The sequence below is a fragment of the Tursiops truncatus genome, chromosome 6, assembly GCF_011762595.2.
Source record: "Tursiops truncatus isolate mTurTru1 chromosome 6, mTurTru1.mat.Y, whole genome shotgun sequence".
NCBI classification, from domain to species: Eukaryota; Metazoa; Chordata; class Mammalia; order Artiodactyla; family Delphinidae; genus Tursiops; species Tursiops truncatus.
Window position 1 is genome coordinate 83,909,290 of NC_047039.1, and position 12,851 is coordinate 83,922,140.

The 12,851-nt window shown below is 37.0% G+C and overlaps 1 protein-coding gene across 4 annotated transcripts in view; it reads left to right on the plus strand.

Moving 5' to 3' along the window:
* INVS (inversin) overlaps nt 1–12,851 on the plus strand; it is a 143,154-nt gene that overhangs the window by 65,503 nt on the left and 64,800 nt on the right. For all 4 annotated transcript variants that reach the window (XM_073806334.1, XM_073806335.1, XM_019948910.3 and 1 more), the window contains exons 4-7: nt 1,802–1,975; nt 6,040–6,207; nt 9,956–10,136; nt 12,662–12,771. In XM_073806334.1, coding sequence (XP_073662435.1) covers nt 1,802–1,975; nt 6,040–6,207; nt 9,956–10,136; nt 12,662–12,771 — 633 coding nt within the window. The remainder of the gene's footprint in view (nt 1–1,801; nt 1,976–6,039; nt 6,208–9,955; nt 10,137–12,661; nt 12,772–12,851) is intronic.

The window sequence follows — 12,851 nt, forward strand, 5'->3', positions numbered from 1 at the left end:
AGGAAATGAAAGGGTACTGCAATAAAGAAGAACAAAATAGGTTCTGCTTAGGGTGGTCAAGGAAAGCCTCTCTGAAAGGAAATAAATAAGCTGCATTCGTTTGTTTTTCAGTCCATTCCAAGTTTGTCCATCTAGTATAGACAGCCTTATGACCCTTTTCCTAGCCTTGTTCTCCCTTATCTCTGCCCCAGCCCTGGAGCTGAGTTGAATCCTGTCTTTGCCCCTGCAGGCAAGCAGGCAAGTCTCATTCTTCCTTCTGCACCTCACTGTTGCTCTAGCTAGTTCCCTTTGCCTTACTTAGAGCCTCACATGCATCACAGTGGGGAACCTGCTCAATCAATAAATGTCTTTCTTACTAATACCAATAGCTCCTGATAGTAGAACATTAATGCATTGTAATTATAATACTTAAAGATCACATTTCCAACAATGTTAAGGATGTAGAGGGTCTCAGAAGATGAAAAAGACAGGTAGCCCTACCTGCCACTATGCTTTGAATAGGGAAAGAGAAAATACACATGAAGTAGACAGCGAACTTGATCATGCAATGCAGTTTGTTCATGTTGACTTTGAAATATCTGTGATACCAAGTATATTGAAGTCTCCAATCAGAATTGGAAATATGGAGCTAGATCTCAGGAAAGAGCGTAAAAGAACTACGGAATTTTTTTTAATTTTTATTATTTTTGTGTGTGTGTGGTACTTGGGCCTCTCACTGTTGTGGTCTCTCCCGTTGCGGAAAACAGGCTCCGGACGCGCAGGGTCAGCGGCCATGGCTCACGGGCCCAGCTGCTCCGCGGCACGTGGGATCTTCCCGGACCGGGGCACGAACCCGTGTCCTCCGCATCGGCAGGTGGACTCTCAACCACTGCACCACCAGGGAAGCCCCTGGAATATTTTTCAAGGGTTTCAAAGCTCACATAGACATACTATAAAATGGTCGACCTGAGTCCCCACCAGTGTATTACTCTAGCCCTTGTAACTAAACTTCTTTCTCCAGATGGGTTGGTTCTGCCAGATTGGAGGGTTTAACTGGTGTGGAGAGCACTGCCTGCAAGTGGGCAGCCTACAGTGACTCCTGGGTTGGTGTTTGTGTGAACAGATGAGTCTGGGACCTGAACTTTGAGGAAGCTGCTTCTACCTTAGCTGTACCTGTAAATAGCTCTCGTCAAGAAAGCTAACCACCTTTTCCTTATTAACCAAATGACTGTGACCAAAATATTTAACCCCTTTGAATCTCAATTCCCTCACCTGTAAATTGGGGTTTAAAATCTCTACTTATTTCACAAAGTTATTATACTTTGACTATAAATAATATGTGCTGTGCTGGTCAGATTGTGCTGAAACTAATACATTCACACATTGTTGCAACTAGATAGCAATTTAGAAAATACACCAAAAACCATAAAATGCACAAACTCCTTTGACCCAGTTATTTGGTTCCTGATAATTTATTCTATGGAAAAAAAATATGTGAAAAATCATGTACATTGTAGCATTTTCTATTAAAAAAATATTACAAGCAATAATAGAATGATTAAATAAAATGTCTTGCCTTAACACAATGAAATATTGACCAGCCACTGAGTAAACTAAATGCATATAGAAAGCGGTTGGAAAGAAACGTGAAAAAATAAAACAATTGCTAGAGTAATAGAATTATAAGTATTTTCCTTTTATTAATTTATCTGAATGTTATTATTCTAGCAGAATAATTAAAATGCTTAAAACATTTTAAAATTTAAAAAAAAATTTGGCTCCAAACTAAATTTCTTCTTACTGTCTCTTATTTTTTATTTAGGGAAATTATCGTTTCATGAAACTCTTACTTACACGCAGAGCAAACTGGATGCAGAAGGATCTAGAAGAAATGACTCCTTTACACTTGACTACCCGGCACAAGAGCCCTAAGTGTTTGGCGCTTCTGCTGAAGTTTATGGCACCAGGAGAAGTGGATACACAGGATAAAAACAAGGTAACGGACTGTCAAAATCGAAGACAAATAGAGCAGAAAGCAAATGCTTTATTTTATGATGTGAAATCTCACGGAAGAAGGCCTAAATTACCACTCATGCATGGTAGAACAATTCCAAGTCTCCTCACACCCCAGTAAAGTATTTCACTTAAATTCTGTCATTTTATCCTCCCAGCAACCAGATGTGGTGGGTAGTATCATCTTTTTACATATGGGAAAACTGAAGCTCAAGAAGATTAAAATTCTGCCCGAGATCCAATTGGCAGGAATAGAATTCAAACCAGGCCTGTCTAACTCCAACTCAGTATTTGACTGCTAGTCAAGATAGTTGCTAAAGGTAGTTAGATTTGTGGTGGCCAAATGCCCTGGGTAATGAACTAAGTGGATAGTGCTTTAATGGCCTGGGCTTAGGCATCATTCTTCTTGGGTTTCAGTGTAAAAGCCACCACTTGTTCTATGTCCATTGAATTACTTAACTCCTCTATTCCTCAATTTTCTCATATGCAAAAAGGGGATAAAGGGTTGTTGAAGATAAAATGAGATGATATATATGAAGTGTTTAGCACAATGCCCAGTACATAGTATTCTCTCAATAAATATCAGCTTAAAATTATTATTATTAGTTCATTTTGATTCTAACATCTGCTCTGGCATTCTTACTAGGGTCCATTATCTTCCCTGCTCTTGAGTTTTAACATAGTGTGCCCATTGGTCATTGTTTTGGTCAACACTCTGATCATTCCTTACAGGAAAAAAATGTGGTCTTTAGTTAGACAAATGCAATCATCCTCTTCCTTTTCATCAGGCACTTAATCATAGAGTCTTGCTAACTCCAGCACTCTCATGTAATTAAAACTCTTATAAGTCATTCACTGGGTTTATATTCAATAATATTTTCACTCCCATAGTGTTCTTTATGTGACTTTTAGATTTTGTTTAGTAGTCATTCACATAACCCAGAGTTCTGAAATCAACTTTAACTTTATTTTACAACTTGTAAATTAATATTATTCTTAACTCACAGCATTTATAGTGCTGATATTTCACTGAGAATTCCCTGGTGGTCCAGTGGTTGGGACTCTGTCTTTTCACTGCTGAGGGCCTGGGTTCAATCCCTGGTCAGGGAACTAGGATTCCACAAGCCAAGTGGCTAAATAAATAAATATTTCACTGAAAAAAGCACAAGACCCATTAATCACTTGAGAAGCTACAACTGTCTTTGGGCTTCATGTCTTCCCCAATATATTCTGTGAACTTCCTGCTGTCTTCCAGTCCTTGTATGTTCTTCTGTTATTGAACAGGGATGGGAGGTTATTCAGTCAGAGAGATGGAAAATGGATCTGCATAGTCCAGGCAGCCACAGAGAAGAAAGAAGGACAAAAGCATAGAGCACTGAGTCTCAAACCATCTGAGGTGAAGGATCGGTTTTTTTTTAAATTTCTAATCTGTCACAGACCAATCATATTATAAAATACATTAAAAGTGAGCAAACAAAAAACCAAACAACTCAATTAAAAAACTGGCAAAGGACTTGAATAGACATTTCTCCAAAGAAGATATACAAATGGCCAATAAGCACATGAAAAGATGCTTAATATAACTAATCACAAAAGAAACACAAATCAAAAACCACAGCGAGATAGCACTTCACACCCTTTAGGATAGCTATTATCACAAAAAAACAAAAATAACAAGTGTTGGTGAGGATGTGGAGAGATTTGAACCCTTGTGCACTGTTGGTGGGAATGTAAAATGGTACAGCCACTGTGGAAAACAATATGACAGTTCCTCAAAAAATTAAACATAGAACTACTATATGATCCAGTAAATCTGCTTCTGGTTATATACCCAAAAGAATTGAAATCAGGAATGCGAACAGATATTTGTACATCCATGTTCATAGCAGCGTTACTCAAAATAGCCCAAAGATGTGACTCACAAACCTTCCAAATGTCTTTTGATGGACAGCTGGATTAAAAAAATGCAGTATATACATACGGTAGAATATTATTCAGCCTTAAAGAGGAATGGAATTCTGACACATGCTACAATGTGGATGAACTTTGAGGACATTATGCCAAGTGACAAGTCAGACACAAAAAGACAAGTACTGTAAGATTCCACTTACAAGGTACCTAGAGGAGTCAAATTCATACAGACAGAAAGTAGAATGGTGGTTGCCAGGTGACGGGGAGGAGGTGGGAATTAGGAGTTATTGTTAAATGGGTATGGAGTTTCAGTTTGGGAAGATGAAAAAATTCTGGAGATAAATAGTACTGATGGTTACACAACAATGTGAACGTACTTAATACCACTGAACACTACACTTAGAAACAGTTAAAATGGTAAATTTTATGTTATGTACATTTTACCACAGTCCAAAAAAAAAGAATTACTAGAAAAATAAAAAACAAAGATGTAAAAAAATGCAATCCCAAACTTTTTACTGTTAGGTTCAACAGCATAATATATTTCAGTAAATATATTCAGAACAGGGACTTCCCTGGTGGTGCAGTGGTTAAGAATCTGCCTGCCAATGCAGGGACGGGACATGGGTTCAATCACTGGTCCAGGAAGATCCCACATGCTGTGGAGCAACTAAGCCCGTGTGCCACAACTACTGAGCCCGCGTGCTGCAGCTACTGAAGCCCACGTGTCTAAAGCCCATGCTCCACAACAAGAGAAGCCACCAAAATGAGAAGCCCGCACACCACAACGAAGAGTAGCCCCGGCTCGCCGCAACTAGAGAAAGCCCACGCACAGCAGTGAAGACCCAACGCAGCCAAAAATTAATTAATTCTTTAAAAAAGAACAAATATAGGAAAAGAAAAGAACTACAGAAACTGTACATGTTGTTTACTGAAAATGTGGTTTTAGGCGATTAACTGCTTTGATACTTGTGACTTTTTTATTCTGCAGTTATCACTAAACAAAAAGTAATGAGTTAATAACTCTACATGTTAGACGCCTGTAGGTTCACTTTGAATGAATACCACATATGCCAACATTTAAAGTTTTTAATGTGACAGTTGAGCTTGGTTCTTGGTGTTAAATGATTTCGTTCTAGATTGGATTCATGACAATGCTACTCTCAAGGTATAAAGTATATCTAAACAGTTTCTCTGTGGTTTCATTAATAGTTCTCCTAATAGAGAAACCAGTATGTTGATGAGAATGACAGAAGAGATTTTTAAAGCAACATTGGCAAATTCAGCATGTTCATTTTTAACTTTATCTAAAAATAAAGCAAGTGTTGCTGTATTTTTAAAATATATCTTAACAATTTATCCTGTAAAATTATAGTTAAATTTAAATTTATCCTTTGATATAAAAAATGGATTCTAGATCCATGATTTCCTATGCATGGATCTTTTCTGATAGATATTAAAATATAAACCTTCTATCAGATTCTTAAGGTGCTTAGTACAATATCAAGATGATCACTTGGGGCTTCCCTGGTGGTGCAGTGGTTTAAAGTCCGCCTGCCGATGCAGGGGACACAGGTTTGTGCCCCGGTCCGGGAGGATCCCACGTGCCGCGGAGCAGCTAGGCCTGTGGGCCATGGCCGCTGAGCCTGAGCTTCCGGAGCCTGTGCTCCGCATGGGAGAGGCCACAACAGTGAGAGGCCCGCGTACCGCAAAAAAAAAATAAATAAAAAAAAGATGATCACTTGCTTTGTTGATAATTATTCATAAAATATTTCGCTGGGTTTTTCTTTCTCAGTATTATCAGGTATTAGTACTTGATGACCTAAATCCCTGCCATGGTTAAGATGTCAGATTCTGGAGTCAGACTGCCTGGGTTTAAACTCTCTATTCAGCCACTTGCTACCTTCACACCCTTGAGCAGATTACTTACCCTCTTCATACTTAACTTTCCTCACCAGTCGTATGCAAATTCAAGAGTACTCATTTCCCAGAGTTGTCATGATATAGACTACATGAGATAAAATATATAAAACTCTTACGACAGTGCCTGTCACACACTGAAAGTTTGGGAAGAGTTTGTTGTGTTTTCACTGTTACTGTAGTTACTGTTATTTTGAGAATCTCTCAATTTTGCAGCAAACAGCTCTGCATTGGAGTGCCTACTACAATAACCCTGAGCATGTGAAGCTGCTCATCAAGCATGATTCCAACATTGGAATTCCTGATGTCGAAGGCAAGATCCCACTTCACTGGGCAGCCAACCACAAAGATCCGAGTGCTGTTCATACAGTGCGATGCATTCTGGTGGGTATAATGGATGGCCTTTCCAAATATATACACACACACACACACACACACACACACACACACACACACACACACACTCTATATACATATATATATATATATATAATGAAATATCCAATATATGCAAAAGCATTTATATGACACACAACCAAATTATGAAGCAAAAGAGTATAACAAACATGTGAGCTCATCACCAAGAAATAAAACATTTTAATACTGTTATTTAAGACCAAACAGAACTTTCCTATGTACCAGTTTCCAAATACATTCTCTCTCCCTGTGCCATTCCTGTCCCCTATCAACTACTTTTCTGAGTTTATATTTATCATCCCTGTCTTTGTTTTATACTTGCTCTTATTAAATAGTAAATAGATGTAAGTGAATATTTATATAATACATTTAAGATATATAAGGAAACAACAAATACTCATGTACTCATCACTGAGTTGAGGAGCCAAGTACATTACCATTGAAGTTCCCTGGATACCTCCCAGTACCGTTCTTTTCTCTCCTTTCTCAGAGTCAGCCACTATCCTCAGTTTTGTGATTATCATTCCACTGGTTTTCATTATAGTTTTGACATGTGTTTGTATCCCTAAAAAATATATTGTTTAGTTTTTAACATTTTTGAATTTTATATTCATAGAATCATACTGTATGTATTCTTCCGCAACATACTTTTCTCTTGCTCAGTGTTAAGCTGGTGATTTTATCTATGTTGCTGTGTGTAGCTGTAATATATTACTTTTTACTGCTGTATAGTATTCCATTTTATGAAGATTAAATGACACACATTATTCAGTCTGTTATTGACTGACATTTGGAACTGTTTCCAGTTCTCTGCTATTTACAATAGTGCTGCTCTGAACCTTTTGTAAAAGCATATCTAGTGTATCTAGGGTATGTATTTAACTGGTTGTTGCAGGTATATAGAAATGCAATTGATAGTTTGGGCCATTAATTATATATTTAACCAACTTGCTATACTTTCTTATTAATTTTGAATATTTATCAGTATATTCTTTGAGGTTTTCTAATCACTCCTTCCCAAATTCCAACTTACAGGCTATGGTAGTCTAATATTTAGTCCTATTTGCTTATAACACACAAATTAGACTTTAAAAGATATTGTTTTATTTGTACAATGAAAATTTATTTCTACTTGTGTGTTAACTAATTTCTTTGCTCTGCATTTCTTCTTGAGTCTCAAATTTTCCTTCTAGAGTTATTATTATCTTACTTCCTGAAATATAATTCTTAGAACTTCCTTTAGTGTAGATCTATGGTGGTAAACTCCCTGATTTTTTTTTTTTATAAACTTATTTATTTGTTTGTGTTTTGTTTTGTTTTTTTGGCTGTGTTGGGTCTTTGTTGCTGTGCATGGGCTTTCTCTAGTTGCGGTGAGTAGGGGCTACTCTTCATTGCAGTGTGTGGGCTTCTTTTGTTGTGGAGCACAGGCTCTAGGCGCACAGGCTTCAGTAGCTGTGGCACGTGGGCTCTAGAGCTCAGGCTCAGTAGTTGTGCATGAGCTTTGTTGCTCCATGGCATGTAGGATCTTCCCAGCCCAGGGATTGAACCCGTGTCCCCTGCATTGGCAGGTGGATTCTTAACCACTGCACCACCAGGGAAGCCCTCCCTGATTTTATTTGTTAAGAATGTCTACATTTCTACTGTGCTCTTGAATATATAGTTTTCCTGTATACACAGTTCTAAGTAGTTACTTTTCTCAACTCTTTCAGACTGTCATTTTGCTGCTTTCTGCCTTTCATTAATTCCTCTTGAAGAGCCTGTTATTGGTCTATGTCACCCCTTTATAGATATCTTTTCTCTCAGGCTGCTTTTTAAAATTTTTCTGTATGGCATACTACAGTTTTACTACGGTTTGTCTAGGTGTGCCTTTTTTTTTTTCCTGTTTGGTATACATTCTGATTATTGCATCTCATTTCTGGAAAATATATAACCATTATCTCTTTAAATATTGCATCTCTTTTATTCTCTCTACTCCTGCCTATGGGGTCTCCAGGAATACATATTTTAGACTTTTCCATTTTACTTTCCATGTCTCTTAACTTCTCTTTTACATTTCTATCATCTTGTCTCTTTCTACTACATTCTGGGTACTTACATCAGATCTGCCTTCCAGTTTGCCAGGTCTTTCTTCAGCTGCATCCAATCTCTTGTTTACCCTGTTCATTTAGTCTTCAATCTTAGTGATTACATTTTCACTTCTAAAAGTTCTACTTGGTTCTTTTTCAGACCTGCCTGATCATTTTGAGAATTTTTGTTCCTTGCTCACCTTTTATTTCATTTTTTATTTTCTTACATGTTTCATAGATAGTTGTTTTATATTCTTTATGTGTTAATTCCAAGATCTGAAGTCTTTGGAGGATGATTCTCACTCATAATATCTTATTTCCTCACAGATTTGGCTTTTTTTTTCTCCCTTATAAATGCATCTAAGTCCTTGGGAGACTCAAGGCCCTAGAATACCATTGTGGTAATATTCTACTTCTTTTTTTGAAGTGTTTATAATACCTTTAATACTCTTTTTTGTAAAATAGCCTGACTGTATAGACAGCTCTAAATCTGGGATGGCCCTTCAGAGAGTTCTTAAATTTGGACAAGAGAGCTTGGCTTTAGATATGACCTAATCTGAGAAGGGACCTGACCGTGGGTGAGGTAACTCTCTTTAGCTGAAGCAATTCCAAAAGGATGACAGTAGAAAGTCATTTGCTGGCAGCACTTGCAGCAGCTGGGGAAGTAGGTCCTTTAGTCTTGAAGGAGGACCTAAGCAATGCATCATATCTGCTACAAAGATCCAGTAGAAAAATAAATGTTGTGAACTATCAATTTAAACTGAATATCCGATAAACATATGATTTTAAAAAAACTGCACCTCATTCATAAAAGAAATACAAATTAAAACATCAGTGAAATGCTTTTCATACCTATAAGGGGAAAAATGCTGTAAGTTTGATAATACTAAGTGGTTAATATGTACCAGCATGTGGGGAAATAAAAGCTTTTACACATCGTCATGGATGTGTTAATTAGTACAGCCATTTAGAGAGCAGTTTGACAATACTAGCTGAAGATACAAATATCCTTCAACCCAGCAATTTCCCATCTAGGTGTCTGGGCTAGCGAAAAATCACATGTGCCACAAAGGGACATGTAAAGGAAGCGTGTTCATTGCAGCATTATTGTTAATAGTGGGAAAAAATGTAAATATCCCTCAGTAGGAGAATGGTTAACTAAATTGTGGTTTAACAAATGGACTAGTATCATCATAGATACCCAAATGTATTGTGTTGGAATTAAAAATTCAAAAGTATAATTTTGAAAGAAAAAATTCAGGGATATGTATGGTATAATACATAAGTATAAATACTGAAAACACACATACAAAATTTAACTGTTGTTTATGGATGTATATATATGAAGCAAAAATACAAAACATATGCCTTTAGCTGAAGCTGTAAGAGATTAAAAAAAAGCACATTAGGCAAAATGTTGATCCCTATTTAATCTATTGATAGATGGTACATGTTTATTGTATCTTTTCTGTACTTTTTATAGTTAAATATGAAATTTAATTTTTAAAGATTTAGACTGTATACTTTTTTTCTGAATGTATCACTTCTGCTGAGAGAGAATATGTAGGTTTCAAAAATTTCTCAGTTAATACTATGTCAAATGTGATTTAGTAAGGATTCCATGTATGTCTCTGGTTCCTTAAAAATAGGATGCTGCTCCAACAGAGTCTTTACTGAACTGGCAAGACTATGAGGGTCGAACACCTCTTCACTTTGCAGTTGCTGATGGGAACGTGACAGTGGTTGATGTCCTGACCTCATACGAAAGCTGCAATATAACATCTTATGATAACTTATTTCGAACGCCTCTTCACTGGGCAGCTTTACTAGGTGAGTTGAATGTGAAACCAAGGATCAACAGCAGGAGGAACTGCATGAGTATAGGAAATTTTCCATGGCTTCTCTCCCCCTGTCAGCTCCCACCTCCTATTTAATTGTTTTAGTTTTTAGTTGATATGTGGCACTTTATACCTAAATTCCTCTGTTGTATGCTTAAATTTTAGCAATATAAAATGTATTCTCTGTTATATATTAATTTCAACATCGTGTCTTTTCATTTTTATTATAAAAGTAATGCACATTTGTTGACAAATGTAAATATAAAATAATCATCACATTCAATGCCTTTGCTTTTTTGGAGAAGGGCTTTAATTTTATGTGTGAGCTAATACTATGATATTTGATTTCCTTTTCATCATATTTCCTGATATGCCTTTGACTTAATCTTTTTGGGGATCACTTTTTTAGATGAGAGAGTATATATGTGTATGTGTCTGATTTTTGGCAATCTGAGAGTCTTTCTCTTTTAGTGAAGGAGTTTTACCCACTGATAATCATTGTTATAAATTGTATAATTTGATCTTTCTTCTGTTATTCTGCTCTTTGAGTATTATTAGTGTTTTGGTTTTTTTCCTGATTCCTTTGTTTTCTGCCTTGTGGTGTGTGCATTACATTCGTTGTTGTTTGGTTTTGAATTGCCTAATGTTTTAGGAGGATTTTTAGGTTCTACTAGTAGTTACTTTTAAATTTTTAAGCCTAAGTCAGAGTCCAGAGCAAAACTGTGTCTATTGATTCCCATCTATTTAAAATGAGGAATTTAGCACACTTTCACTTATCATTCTTTGGGTATTTGTAAATATAATCTGATAGTAATTATTAATTAATATTAATAATTATAATAAACCATTATTATTATGGACTTAGTTTTTAAATTACACATAATCTCTTTTTTAAATGATTGCATTCAGTTTTATAGTCAGATTTATAATTATTATTTAGACTTCATTTCAAGGTGCAGTTTCATCCCTTTTCCTCTGCATTCTAGGAGGACTTTGCAAATTTGTCTCCACAGCACTAAATTGACTTGTGTTTCACAAGTTCAGCTTTCTTTCTGCCTCTTATAGATTGTATTTTAGGTTATATTTTGATTTCCTTCTCTCATCCATATTTCTTTTTATCTCAGCTTTTTTCCTTTTTATCTCCTTCCATTACCTTTTCATTTTAGATTATTCTCTTCTTAGGATATTCTGTTTCATTTCATAGAGGCCATCTCTTTGCAAAAGTCAAGGATGCCAAACAGTTGCCTGAAATTTTCCTCTGGATCCTTCTCTAGATCATTTTCTGAGGTATGCTCTTCTTCTTTCTGATGGTGTTCCTTTCTCCCTGTCCTAGAGTATGTTTTCGTATAGCCTTTTCTGAATTTTTCTCTTTATCTTTCAAACAAGAGATATTTAGGGCTTCCCTGGTGGCACAGTGGTTAGGAGTCCACCTGCCGATGCAGGGGACACGGGTTCGTGCCCCGGTCCAGGAAGATCCCACATGCCGCAGAGCGGCTGGGCCCGTGAGTCATGGCTGCTGAGCCTGTGCGTCCGGAGCCTGTGCTCCGCAACGGGAGAGGCCACAACAGTGAGAGGCCCACGTACCAAAAAAAAAAAAAAAAGAGAGAGAGATATTTAGATTGACTATGTGCATAGATTGCCTTTGATCCTGTTTTTGCCCATTCATGTTATGGAGAGCTCCATCTCAAACCATAGCTGGAGAGCAGGTAGACGAGCACAACTCCCACTCAAATTCCTTTTTTTCTGCCTGGCTTTCATGCAGTGTATTCTTGCTCTGCTAATGTGGCATCTTCTTCATTGCCTCATTCCCTATACGCTGAAGCAATGGCATGTATGAAATTCAGGTTTCCTAAATATACTATTACCAGGCTTATTTATTCTTTGATCCTTTCTACAGTTCTTCACTTGTGGAGACCACATCCACATCCTCCAAAGTGTACTGCAGAGCATGTTTCTCTACTACCACCTCATCATTCCTGCCCACTTGTTTTCTGGGATTTGAAATCACTGCCTAGATATTAAAAAATTGGGGGAGGGAGGTTAGAGGGGATGGATAGAAGGCCTCAGAGGTCACAAGAGTTTGTATTATAGGTTGTCCTCCTGAATAGCAGAAGAGGACAACTGTGCAGTTCTGATTGATGGTGCAATGGAACCTGGAGACTAGGGACACCGATGGCTGAGATGGGCTGGCTTCTAACGTGCTGCCTTCTGTTTTTTTGAGCAGTTTTATAAGGTGAAGCCAGGGGATGCAGTGAGCTGATACCTAATACAGTTTTTTCTCAATCTGGCTATTATAATTAGTCGTTTCCTTCCTGGTGGAAGCATTAAGTTTTTAGTGTTGTAAGTTTTTGCCTTTATGCTACATAATCATGTATTTTCGTGAGAAGTTAGAAGAGGCTGCACTGGGCATTGTGAATGCTGGTTTATGTGCTAATGATTTTTCTTACCCCTTTCCTTTAAATAGATTATAAATGAATCAGTTCTTTTATGTGATAACTACCTTGTGTCTGCTTTCAGGCCACGCACAGATTGTCCATCTCCTTTTAGAAAGAAATAAGTCTGGAACCATCCCATCTGACAGCCAAGGAGCAACACCCTTGCACTATGCAGCTCAGAGTAACTTCGCTGTAAGTAAACCATGACAATTATCTTTTTTTTTAATTAAAATTTTATTTTGATATAATTGTAAATTCACATGCAGTTGTAA